Source organism: Diadema setosum, chromosome 14 (genome assembly GCF_964275005.1).
Source record: "Diadema setosum chromosome 14, eeDiaSeto1, whole genome shotgun sequence".
NCBI classification, from domain to species: Eukaryota; Metazoa; Echinodermata; class Echinoidea; order Diadematoida; family Diadematidae; genus Diadema; species Diadema setosum.
Genome location: NC_092698.1, coordinates 32,821,741 through 32,836,309, shown reverse-complemented (window position 1 = coordinate 32,836,309; position 14,569 = coordinate 32,821,741). Strand labels below are relative to the sequence as shown.

At 39.8% G+C, this 14,569-nt stretch overlaps 1 protein-coding gene across 1 annotated transcript in view; it reads right to left on the bottom strand.

The window, feature by feature from the left end:
- The window catches only part of LOC140238299 (uncharacterized), a 61,527-nt gene that overhangs the window by 13,545 nt on the left and 33,413 nt on the right, over positions 1 to 14,569 (bottom strand). The window contains exons 4-5 of the mRNA XM_072318235.1: positions 6,221 to 7,535; positions 2,392 to 2,459 (exon numbers count right to left, since the gene is read on the bottom strand). Of these exons, the coding sequence (XP_072174336.1) occupies positions 2,392 to 2,459; positions 6,221 to 7,535 (1,383 nt within the window). The remainder of the gene's footprint in view (positions 1 to 2,391; positions 2,460 to 6,220; positions 7,536 to 14,569) is intronic.

Here is a 14,569-nt window from a genome sequence, read left to right as displayed (position 1 = left end):
AATTACACCAACATTACGTCAATCAGCTAAGACCATTCGCAAAATCTTTGTGCAAGCATGAGAGTCCTGTCCTGCAATTTATTGACCTGTCACATGTTGCTGTCAATACACAATGGGGATTTAAAGCACTGTCCTCTCTTCCCTTCAGAAATAGAATACATTAAGAAAAAAAATGGAAAAAAAATATGATTAATTAAAGACTGAAACTTTGCTTTGGATTTCTTTCTGATAAAGCCACCGAGCCTGGTAACTTGTAGTGACAGAAGGGCAGAAGTCTGTCAGAAAGGTGAACCAGATGACAGGCTGCTTGCCAAATGTTCTAATCCCTTGTGAATTCAACACTGTCAAAGAAACAATGAGCTCCATACGATAGAATAGCACTAGATTAGCTGCACTTCCCCAAAGAGGTCACACATTTCCTTTCCTCTGTTTAGCGACAGCAGGGATCTAGTCCGGCCTGTTGCCGCTGCACTCGATCGGCAAACTTAGGGTGGAATAAATGCTGTCTGCAGTACACGAGGACTGCGGGAAATTGTACACACCCTGCAAAATGTTATACTCCAGTGTTTGGAAAAGCGGTAATGGCTCTCATGTGCCGAGCATCATGAGAGTGTTGTGAAGGAACTGACTGCGTGTAGCCTGGAGCAGCTAATCACAAAGGAGTCCATGACACAACATTTAAAATCACTACCATAATCTAACATTCACTTGAAGTATTTTTTTTTCTGATTGAATAAAAAAAGAGAGTTGCCAACACTTCCCGAGTAATCGAAGGATATCTGGAGGAAAGTGGAGCACGTTGCTGGTGTGGTCTGGTGTGGCCTACCATAGGACTCCCAGAGGGACATGCAGGCAAGCCCACTCAGGCACTGCAAGGGCTCAGAGGGCACTGCCCCTCGCAAATCCCCAATTTATATAAAGCAGAGAAGACCTTAAAATCACAGAGAGTGTCCTAGTTTTACCCAATTTTGGGTGCTTCTGTCAAATGATACCCATCTGATCCACCATCAGGACATTGAGCCTGAATAAAGATATTATCATCCCCATGTTAAACGACACATTCATATTCAGATCCCAAGAAGTAAAGAACATTTCACCTTCGGGTCGGGAAGTTTGGAAATTAAGGTAATAAAAGGGAATCTCAAACAAATCAACACAAATTGGCAGCTATGCTTAAAGGCATTCAGATGATCAAACAGCAAGCCCAAGAAAAAAAAGGTAAATATTTTTCAGAAATGCTTTGAATTTCTCAGTAGACAATTCCAACTTTTATGGATTTTGTAAGGATCTTAGAATAATGCCACTTTCTAGAATATACAGTCAGTCCACATTCCTACATTTAAGACTTCAAAAATAATTATGTTTCTCATCTTTTGTGTACATAGTAACCGCAAACTTTTTTTCTATGACATCATTCATGCATATACTTTATATTGTATTCGAAAAAAAAAAGTCCTTATCAAACGAATGAGACAAATTGACAACTTGTACCGCTTTAAATAATGTTTCTTTTTTTTGATGATGGAAATAAACCATTGAATTGAATTGAATTGAATTGAATTGAATTGAATTGAATTGAATTGAATTGAATTGAATTGAATAACCATGGCAGCTATTTCACCTGTGTGGATGTTATGGCCCTCATATCTGACTTGACTCACTAGGCGTTTTCACATCATCCAGATGTTTCGAAATAGAGCGCTATTTTCTGACTTGGGAAATTTTCCCGATAGCGAAATAGCGCGCTATTTGATAATGTGAACACAAATTAGCCCGCTAATTGTATTGCTCTGATCGAGAAAATTTCTCGACTCCAACTCGGGAAATTTCTGAAATAGCGGGATAGTAGCGCGCTATTTGATAATGTGAAAACGACTCGAGAAATTAAAGCGATGAATCCCATCATGCCAAGCCTGTGTGACCTGATCGATCGAGGCAAACTGCACACAAATCATGAGGAATTTTTGAGAGGGCACACACATTACTGATGCTGTTTGCACATACTCAGCTGTCAAATTAGCTTGAAAAAAAAATGCGGACTAATTCTCTTCGGGCTGATGTGAATAAGAAATGAAATAGCGCTCTAATTCGCAATCGCGAAAAATATTTCGTGCTTGGATTTTTATCGGGCTGATGTGAAAACGCCTACTGTCACTTACCTACTGCTCTGAGTTCATTAATTTCATCTATAACAGTCTTCTTTGAGCTAATCTTCCCTTTATTAATGAAAATTTTTTTTTTTGACTGAAATACTTTGTGCATGTGTGTGTGTGTCTGTGTGTGAGAATCTCACAAGCTACAATGTACAGTGTAGTTAAACATACAGGCAGAAGAGCACAAAAACTGAGTGTTACCAAGCCACATCTAAAATGCATTGTAGACTAAACTCACCATCATCTGATTCTGTCAGATCTACCACCACTGGAGAGCTGGATTCCTTCTTCCGAGATTTCACTCCACTGAGGAATCAAACAGGAGCCATTCAAATGTCAACATCACAGACACACTTTCCATCAATATGCCAAATAAACAAACACATGGACATGCCATCATGATGAGGGGCCCTGTTTTATGAAGAGTTAAAATTGATTATACAATTGATTTCAACTTTAAGTCTATGACAGCCTGAGTGGTAAGGAAATTTAATACTGATTTTATCTTTTGATAAAACGACCCTGCACTTGCACTGTCATGCAAATGTGAGCCTCTACCTGTAGCATTATACACACATCACGTAGCACACTTTTTAATGTACAGTGTGTGACCCAATACTGTACAAGCACAATATATCACAAAGCCACTACCCCTTTCTTTTCCATCCCCCTTCCCCATCCATTCCCCCTGGTCAATAAAAATAAGAGGAAACCTCCTGACAGACAGCATACCTATTTTTTTTTTTTCTAAAATGTAACATAAGAACATTGTAACTCCATGATGATTATATGGGCAATTCCACGGTAACTGACGTTACACGTAAGGATTTTCATGAAATTGTTTACCTTGTAGTTTTGTGAATGAAAGCACCTTGGGCTTGCAATTAGCATTGATAACTAAGTTCATGAGAAGGAAGAAATTGGTGGAAAGTTTTTCTCTCAAACTGCACTTCTTATCACATAGCAAGTGAAAATGTGTCGGTAACTGACGTTACGGAAAAAGGACATGGGAAATTATGGTGTAGATGTAAATGGAAATATCTCATGTCCCTGACTTTTAGCCTTTATGTGTTTAATATGGCAATACACCTAGGTTCTTAGGAACAGGTGTGCAAAATAATGTGCACTTTAGTTGTCTCCTTTTACCACCATGCCAATTTCAGTGAAGGCATGACGGTAACTGACGTTACGCTTACATTTGCCATAGGGTTTACACATGCAAAATCATGATTGGGAATAGCTATGTGATATTTCATAATTCTGACCATTCAGAATGATTTGGTTGATATGGAGTCATACCTTGGTTCATCAGTCATAAATACACAATGAAATGAAACAGTAGTCCATTTTCTTTGTGTTCTATGAAAACTTAAAGGTAAACATGTCAGTAACTGACGTTACGTAACTGACGTTACACATACTTTGCCGTGGGGTTTACAGAGAACTAATTTATTTAACAGGTTATTATACTGCTGCAATGCACCAGTGACAATCCCAGGCAACTACAGCAACAAATTAAAACAAAATCTAAAGACACAAATGATATTGGGTGGGCCCTTAGGGGGAACCCCCCCCCCTGCCATAGCACAGTTGGGCAAAAATGTTGTAAATGCGCAAGAGGATATTTCTTGACATTTGTCTGAAGATTTAATTTCTATTCAACATTTATGATTACACAGAGCCATTAATAGATTAAGCAGTTCCAAGTATAAATATATTGACATGACTAAGGGTTTTTTTGTTTGTTTGTTTGTTTTTTAATGAACAGGAAAGTTTTTATCTACATAGAGTGCTCCACCCATAATACCTTGTAGTACTACACAAAACATGGATATTTTTGTGCTTGAAAAAAATATCAAAATATCTTCCAGGTCATGGGGTAAAAAACATGTATCAACTCATAAATATGCATAAATATGCATAAATATGTATGAAATCTATTGTGATATATTTCTCCTTCTTTTCTTCATTTTACTCCTGATGATCTCCATCATCAATTGATTTAAATGAAAAGTGTCGCACTTTTAATATTTCTCTGTGAAGAAGAAAAATAAATGCTTTTTTGGTCAAAAGAGCATTATTGTTTCATTCCTAGCTTGAAGAAATTTAACTGTTTTTCTTTTCCTTTTCACTGATATATCACGGCTTGCAAATACATTCGAGATACCAAGAAATCGGACTTTGCAATGAAAGAATATTAAAATCAATATAAAAAACTCTTCCTGTTCATAATTATCATGTGTTGTATTACAAAATGTCCCTGCATGAATAGAATAAAGTAATCAACAAATACACACTGTATGAACAATTTTTTTTTTAAAGCCCTATAGAATCCTCTCTCACTTTGAGCAACATCAGTGTTAAGTTTCAAACAATAATGAGTACATGCCTTACATACCATATAATACAAGATGAGCCATGTTAACTACACCACACATTTAAAGTGCAAGAGAAGAAATATCTGTGCATTTGCCTTGAGGAAGAAACTTGACTAAGCTTCTTGAAAAAAAAAAGAAAGAAAAATGCCAGCGAAAGCAAACATTGGTGAAGATTGTTAAACTGTTGGTATATACAGCTGTGCAGAAGTTTTTTTTTTGTTTTTGTTTTTTTTATAGAAAATGTGGTTAACATGCAATCATGTCACTGATTAGGCCTACAAACTTTGGTAGCTTTATCATCCCGTAGGACTGGGAATGTACTAATTTGAGTGCATATACTGCATTTGGCAAACTAAACTTCCAGATTATTTAACCTTAAACTTGTGCTGAATCAAAAATCGAAAGCTCAAGCCCCCCCCCCCAAAAAAAAAAAGATAATCATGGTAAATGACTGAATAAATGAATGTAGAAATAAAAAAAAAAAAAAAAATACCTGGTATCCATGGACATACCATGGTAATGACATCACTTCCTATGAAAGGGATTGCTGCTCTCTGTTGTAAGTTGACTTCCCAGATGTATTGAAATGGCCAAAAGTCAAAAAATTTGCCTCAGTTATAATTACTGTCATGGTAACTGACGTTACATACTCGTGTATGACGTTTCGGTAACTGACGTTACACATTTTGTAGTGTTCATTTTGACTCTCCAGTATGCCAAGTATCCTTATTTCTGGTATTGAAATAAAGGCATATGGGCATACATTAGAAATCCCAAGTTACATCATACAGCTCACTTCCTTTGATGAATAAACTTAAAAATTCCTTGTTTTTGGTAACTGACGTTACATCCATCATTATCAAAGTAATTAACAGTTTTTATCAAATTCTTTAAAGCTACCAGCTTTTTTTTCTATCGTGTGGTAAAAGACTTCTCTGGTAACTGCATACATATGAAAGATTGTTGTTTAGAGTACTAATAAAGTGGATATACAGAGAGTAAGTTATGCGACAATACACTCTTTTCACCATTGAGTTATAGGCATATTTTGGCAGCCATTTTGAAAATCAAAATGGCCACTTTTATTGAAAAACATAATGATTCTTAAAACTTCAACTCAAGTACTGTCTGAAAATGTATGGTGTTTGAAACAAATATCATTTTGAATTTTTGGCACCTGTGTCCTAGTTACCGTGGAATTGCCCATATGTGATTAATTATGTGTAATGCAAGCTGCTTTAAACATTGGCATGCTTTCTTATCATTTGAAAAAAAAAAGAGTATTTTGCCTTTACACACTTTGCACATGTACATTAATCATGCAAATACAATGTTAGACAAATTCACACGGATAAGAAAAACTATAATTGGAACAAATAACATTACAGCAGGTACACAAATTGAATTCTCAATATTACAGACTACAGAAATTTTATACATACTGATCACACATCTATGAATAATGGAAACCATTCTTGCTAGACAAATTGTTCTGTGAAATAATCAGCACACCAAAACAAAAACAGAAACATAAAAGATACAGTTAAAGGAGCAGACTGAAGAAATTATGCCAACCTGAGGAAACATATATATGTAGGGAAATGGACACGAAAAGTCATACTTCTACAAGAAGCTGCCATGTACAACATGCTCATTATCACAGGGTAAGGGTTGGCACGGCATACTTACCTTTTGTACAATGGGAAATCTTTGCGAAGGTGACCAATGACCTCTACTTCATCATCACTACTGCTGGCACTGGAGGGAGAAAGCAGCTCCACCACCATATTGTCCTTACTTGACCCAGATCTCTGCCTGGATGGACCAGGCTTGTCTGACCTCCCACCATCTGAAGATGTCTCCGCCTCCCACCAGTTCCTCTTCTTGCTAGGCTTCCCCGGTCGGGTTGGAGTCATGAGCAACAAACTGGTGCTTGGGAGGCTGGGGTCTATTGCATCATAGTCCGACATACATGCATTCCCATAACCGTACCCCGGAGAGTCTGCACAGTTCATGGGGTCGTCAAGAGTAACAATATCAATGTCCGAGTCTTCCTCGCTGCTGGAATCCACAATTGTAGTAACGTCCCCGGCACGCGACATGGAGCGAACGGTGTCAGAGCCGATGGTGGCTCCGTGACTGCTGAATGAGAACTGGGATTCCACATCAGAGGTGTCCAAGCAACCGGGATCCTTCGCCTCGAAGGAGTTCTTGCATGGGATCTTGCCCTCTGCAGTGGGCTGCCTTGCCACACTACCATCCCCGCCCTCGCTGGCCAGAGCAGAGGACGTGCTGTCTGCATCGGAGTAGGAGTGCGCTGCCCTCGCCTCAAAAGCAGAGTTCTGGCTGACGCTGAACGTCGGAGAGAGTGCGTGGTAGCCGGACTCACCACGACTAGATTGGAGGAGGGGGGTCTCCTCTCCCTCTGGAGTCCTGGCACTACTGCCTGGGCTGAGTGCCCACATGGCATCCTTCTTCAGCTTGGCATGTTTACCATCTCTGCTGTTCTTTCGCCTCCTGCCCAACCCCTCTCCCTTGAGTTCACTGGGTACATTTGGGTCCCTACCCTTCTTCCCGCTATTCAGACTCCTCCGAGTATCACCAAGGGCACAGTGGCTGACGCTCGCACTCATGGGTGGCTGCACGTGGCTGAATTCACCCAGGCTGCGGCCATCGGCCGGGACGTCAAATAAGTGGAATGGGTTCTGCGGAAGTGTGGATATGGGCATCATGTTGAAGTCTAGATCATGGGAATCGTGGGGATCATGGGCAGCGATCATTGGGTCGTTCCTGTGCTCGGGGTCTATGGCACCTGGAGCCAGCTCTACAGGTGAGGTAAGTCCGTCGTCCATTTGCCGATTGATGGCATTCTCAGCAGCTTGCTCTAATTCCAGTAGATGGTACGGCGATCTGCTGCCTTGGTTTGCTTCCACCGACACAACATCCACAGCATCCTCATTGGGTGCCATGAAGAATCCAACACAAGGCTCATTGCTCAGGGAAACTACAAGTTCAAACAAAAGTAACAATGGATTGAAAAGGGTGATGTGAATGATTCACTGGCGAGTTGAATCATAAGGCATTAAATCAACAAAAGTACTGAGCACAACACTGACTGGATGTACACAACTCACTACCTTCAAAGTGTGTGAATCATCGTATCAATCACTGCTTCTCTCATATCGAAACTTCAATAATTAATGACACATGGGTTGATCCGGCAGCATTCCCTGACAGTAATCAGAATAGAATTACAAAATGTAACACTGGTAATGGTATGTATTTTTCTTTGATGTTGTTTTACTTGTTTGGTACAAGAATACATGCATTCATGAGATACTTGGTATGAGAAAAAACAAACAAACAAAAAACAAAATGCAGTGTACTGAATTATAAACAAAATGGCAGGATTTGTTTTACCAAATTTGACATTCAACTCCCTGTGGATTTCAATATAAAAGCACAAGGTTCAATAGAATGCCAGTGCATCACAGCCTTGCTTCAACTCAAACTGCAAAGGCATTAAGAAATGGAGTTTATGATGCCATTAAAAAAAAAAAAAAAAAAAAATCCACTCCTGTGATTTCTGTGTGTTCAAACTATGCATCATCAATTTTAGATATGACACAAACTCAATTATCATGGCAAACTCACAGTGTGGGGAATGAAATGACCATATTGATACCAAGAATGATTACATAGCATTTTTTTTTTCTTCATTCCTGGAGTTGAATGGACCCTCCCCCACCCATTAACAGCAAGCCCTGAACATATTATACAACAACATTTCAACAGCACATATCATTTGTGCATAGGAAGGGAGGAGCTTTGACACTACATGTATGTAGTGGCATGCGTTGACAATGGGCAGAAGTAACCCATGTCTACATGTCCCAGTTACATGCAAACTGCTATTTAATTTCACTACAAACTCATTGTGTAAGTTAAGTGTATCAGGAAAAGATATAATGCTACCATGTATGACACTTGGCTGTTTCTGCAGGGGAATAACAGCAGTAACAAATGAATTGCTTTGAGTACGGCTACTGTTCAACTGGTACAGTGTGTATATGTACATTATTTTACAGAAGAGCATGGAGCATTCGCACGCTAAATGCTGAACTGTTGCATTTACAATGTATTTTAACAACTATGTGTTCACTCCTCTTTAATCAGAACTGCAACTTTGAAAGATAGTGTAAATTCCTGTTTTGTACATATGTATGGTCTGCGATGAAACAGAATGCAATTCTTTAGCTAATAAAAAGAAATACCCCAGAACAAAACTACAATGTAAACATAAGAAATAGGAAGGGACAACTATTTGGTCTTGTGAACTGCTGTACCAGTAATGTACAATTAATGAATGGTATAATGGTGTATACTGAATACATACAACTACTGTGTGTTCAGCCTGGACCTTTTTTAAATGTTGCTCCTGATTTATCTCATAATGTTAATATCCACAGACTGTATACAGGCTCATTACATGGCTGTTAATAAATAACCTGGTATGCAAAAAGCATTCCATTAACACGGATTTACGATGTACTACAATATTAGAAAGACAGAACAAACAAGATGAATAATTCAACTTAAGTTTTCGCTGAAAATTCTGTAAATTGAATACATCCAAGCATTTTTGTTAATCAATTTGTGCCAATATGCAGCAAGGTGGATTATGAACAGTGTAACCATATCAGTGAGGAAATCTGTATTGTTATATGTCACACATATTAGATTGCTAGGCAGATAGCACTTGACAAATTCTCAAGATGTAATGAAATCACACGATATGGTACTGCAGATCACCAATGGGTAAAATGCGCACATCTATTGAGATAAACACAGCATGTTCCATTGCAACTTTTCTGTCTACAAATGTTCTGTTTGGGCAATACAAATAACCTGTTTTCATATAATGGTTGTGTATATGATTATGCAGTACCCTAAGCCATTCACTTCTTTCCCCCTCCCCCTGAAAATGTATCAAAATAAATGTACACATCACTACTTTGTTCTTGTATTAAGATCAAAAATATATATTCTGTATGATATCTCCAAATATCATATTGGCATACAGCTGGAAGAGTTCTAAATCTTGGAATCCCTTAAATTTGGCCACAAATTGCAGGTGCGTAGAGTGAACAGAAGTTGGGTACATGTATTTTCAGACCACAAGCCTGGTTTCCCTTTTGCATATAATCCAGAATCATAGCAAACTTTGGTAAGTCAAGGGCATATTGTTGAGAAACCCGGACAGATCACCAAAGGCCCCATTGGTGGGTTTTGGCTCTTGCTTGACCCTCTGCTCCCTCCTCTTGTGATCACTACAGCGAGAGGGTCTTTGACAAAGGCTAATGCCACAGAGACAGGTCACCCTAAGGAACTAGATGGTAGGTCACCCGATAACATCAATGACAGAGTAATTGTGTCACTTACATATATGGCCATAGAGATATACTGCATCATGAGCAAACTCATGCCATCATGGAATGCTGGATGTGATTACCAAGATCATATCAAAGATTTAATATGCACACAAATCTGAGATGTGAATGTACTAATGTACTTAACCCTAACATCTTTTTTACCAAAACCCACCCAGAATAATACCATTTCGAGTACCAGTACCAGTATCCATCTGGTTGCCCTAACATAACTTTTTTCTAATAATGCTAGAAAACTGATAAATCAGTTGGAAAAAAAAAATATGACCTCAAATTACACTGTACATTACAAGTACAGCATCAAAGGAAACATCCACATAATTCCTGGAGTTTTGCCAAGCTCTGTAAACGGCAGATTATGGCCTACGTATGCCTCCACATGGCTCCTGTATGAGAGAATATTTAGCCCACTTGCGGAGCATGCCTAGCCTCAAAAACAGAAATCACAAGTATTGGTCGCATTGACACTCAGCTCTACTGAATGGAGCAGCCCAAAATCTCAGAGCACTCTTACATTTTACAAAACTCTTTTTTACACTCTTGTCCTGCAATGAGACCTACAGTAGTTGCTATAAAACTACAATGTACAATGTAAGTCGTTTCACTGTGCCTACTTATTTCCTGGTCTACTGACTAAAACTTCAACTAACATCTCAATGTCTACATTCTCTCTTTCTTTGTACAAATTGCTGGCTAACATTTAATTCAAATTATGTCAATTTTACGCCAACATGGACTAAATTGGAGTTTGAAATACTTCTTCACATCTTTCCAACTTGGCCAAGCAGCTCCTCAATGTTCATATGAGTTCCACACAAAGATTTTTATGTAGAGACTGTCATGCCTCACTGAAGAAGGAAAAAAAAAAACCCAAACCTCAAATTCATATAATATCGAATCATAATGCTTATCATTTTCCATCCATCTTTAGCCTACAACTATTAGCAAATATGACACATTTGAAGTGACTGATGCATGGTGTACTATGGGCAGGAAATACTCTTTAATGTACGGGACTATTAAAGCAAACAGTATCCTATGCCCTATAGAAGTGGAGAGGAAGAAAAAAAAATAGAAAATTGGGTGCACAGCTTATCAGAAGTTTGCTAAATTGTCAGGGCAGCCCCAGCTCTCCATTCACACAGAGAATACTGTACATGTATCTGACAGGGTTCGCCCCAGGTGGGGGATCAAGTGAAACTGCTCAATATCGTGGTGCTAAAAAATGTGGGGGCACCCCAGCTTCTGGAACACACAATGTATAATTGGTTTGCATTCATGCAGCATAACAAAGAGCAGCCCATGCATGGGAGATCTGGGAGAAGCGGCTTTTCGCCAACCCGGATGTTACCGGCAATCACTGCAGGTCATCACCTGATGACGTAACAAACCAGCCCACGTAACCACCGGTGAGCCAACAAAGCTTATGATTATGCGCGAACATAGGAATCAAAAGCTTGTAAGGCAGTTACCATGACAACAGAGCCAGTTGGGGCATGCTTGGGCGCATCTGAGCAGGCAGCCTTGCCTGCTCAGATGCAGGCAAGTTTGTTTGTTTTTTCAAATAGCTTTTGAATAGACCACTTCGTAATTCCACTTTGCGCATGAGCAGAAAAAGGTCATTTGTACCAACATACATTTTGGTTTGTTATTTCACTGAGATAAGCATCTGAGATGTGATGATTATTCATGTGATCATTATCTAAATGGCGCTTGCCAGCACATCCACCTGACAGCAGCCCTGGTATTTGACAATATGAAAAGAAAGGGTTGATATTGCATCCAATACAAAACAATGAAATGGATGCCTTTAAAATGTCAACTGACAGACTATTCTGGTCACATGGTCTAAACGCAAGTTCATTCTTTGTTTGAACACGAATTCCATAAATTGTTACGTCGGGCAAGCTTATGCATTATGCCGCTTTGAAAACGAGTGAAGTGCCTAACCAATTGAGAAAAATGAAAGGTCATTTGTACCAATGTGTACATGATCTAATTACGAACTGGCTTATTAGTTCAAGGCGGCACAAAATTTGGGGGCTGCAGTATAAATGGAGTAACAGAGGCAAGAGGCCTGAAATGAATGCACTGGGAAAGACCATCTGGTAGGGAGTGCTCATCCACACGAAACTGGAATGTTTCGCTTTAGAACGTGTGGTCCTCTGTAGCTGGTGGCATCAAGAAACTCTTTTTTAACAGGGAGCAAATACCTGAAGCACATTGTGGTACTTTCACAATGGGCTTGGCTGCAATCAGAATCATTATCGCAGTAGAGTTCAGAAGTCCAAAAAGGATCGCCCCTGCAATTTTGGCATACACGCGTAAACCGTGGATGACAAGTGATACATGTATTACAGTTCACATGTGATGCTGGTGCTATTTCGCGGGTTCGACGAGTTCGCGGTCGGCAATGACAGCGTTGTACAAGCGACGAGTTCAAAACATTTTCGCGTGATGTTAAATTCGCGGTTCAACCTCAAAGCGCCAAAAGCGCAAAAATAAAACCACCGCGAAAGAAACCACTTTTACGTCATCAAAGATGCAATGTACTGTAAAAGTGGTTTCTTTCGCGTACAGAAACTTTCGCGGTCCCCATCGGTGCGGACTTTTTCGGGTGTGTTTAAATTCGCGGTCGGCAATGATAGCGTTGTACAAGCGACGAGTTCAAAACATTTTCGCGTGATGTTAAATTCGCGGTTCAACCTCAAAGCGCCAAAAGCGCAAAAATAAAACCACCGCGAAAGAAACCACTTTTACAGTATATAATCCCCATCCGGTGCACGGTTTGTCCAAATAGCCCCCCATACATGTATAATACGATTACTGTAAAACCAGACATTTTCATGTGCATGAGACTTTCGCAAGTTTCTTGAGCCAAGATTTTGCAAAAGTAAAATGCATGCAAAGTGTTTGTCTATAGAATGCAAAAATGGTATCCCGGGGTACCAAATAAAATTCAGCCATTTTGTTGATTTATTTTTTTTTTATAAAAAGGTTGTAATCTGGGTGCCAAAAAGAGGAAATTATTTTGGTGCTGGAGCTAGTGCACGCTAGCCACTGCACTGCACTGCACTGCACTGCACTGAAGCACATGCTAGTGGTAGCACAGCGTGCCATGCACGCATAGTACCGTAAAGTTCCGTGTATGAGACGCACCCGTGTATAAGACGCACCCCTACTTTTGGACCTAAAATAAAAAAATTTTAAAAAACAAGAAAATTTCCACGCAAATGTTGCGTGTGTCATACATATTATTTCAGCTCAAAATTTCCCTAGAATGCAGCATGTATTTGCTCTATTTTTCGTTTCCTTTTATACTTTCATTTAACGGCATTCATCGGACATCGGCAAAATATGGAAGACGCAAAATGAGAGACTTGTCTCGGTACTCACTTGCTATTGTTTGGCCTTTCAATCGTGGTACATGTGTCATGCATATCGTACTCATGAGTGTACAGTACGATCTTTGCTGTCATACTGCTGTATGCTAGCTGTCATACATAGCAGAGGGTGTCTCGCATATTGACGCATGTCAGACTGGAAGGTTCATTACGAAAAATAAGAAAACCATCAACAAGTGTAGCAGAGGGATCATACGGCGAGACGTACGGTGCGTACGGTAATTACACTCACTGTTGTTTCGCCCGGAGGGATTACCAGTAACATGTGTGTCTCTTGTACCATGCTTATATGCACAGTGCTAGCCTTTTGCAAAAGGCAGCTTGCTATAATTTCAGCACACGCACACAGAGAGCAATGGACTTGCACACACAGCGCGCAACGGGCAAGCGCGCTCCGATCCGATCGCTGTGTGCACGCAAGTCCATTGCAAGAGCCTCTCTGCAGGTGCTGCCTTTGCAAAAGGCTTGCTAGCTAGCTAGCTAGCTAGCTAGCTACAGTGTAGCTATGCCAACCTAGCTGGCCTCGTGAAATGAAGAGCAAACAAACAACATGGATATGCATGCATGCTTCACACATCGTTCATATTTACGGTGACATAGTGTCGATCCTACTCCGTATTTTACAGCTTTTGTCTATGGCCATATTGATACTAGTACATTGATAAGTTTTACGGTATTGGTAATTTAATAATGATACCTGTACATCGCGTATTCCAGCTACTAGGTTGGCTGTTGGTAGCTTGGTAGATTGACATCAGTAGCATACAGCAGTGCTGTTACAGCTGTTGTCTATGGCCAGATTGAAACATCGTTACTGCACAAGGCCGATGTAAGTTTATCTCGTATTTGCAGCTTTTGTGTGTGTCCAGATTGAAAGATCGCTCATTTATTCGTAAGTTTTAGTGATTGCTTACCCTCCAAACGACGATGGGCATACATGGCCCCAAGTTGGCCTTATAAAATTGGGTGTACATGACAGATTTTTTTCCATGATTCGACTGTACCCGTGTATACGACGCACCCCCGATTTTCAATGTTTTCCGATGAAAAAATAGTGCGTCTTATACACGGAACTTTACGGTATAACATGCAGTGGCACATCATATGGGAATGACTATGTACACGCACACACAGTGCATGCATTTTTCTCTGGCTGTCCTCGAGTGGACGTGAGGTGGCACCGA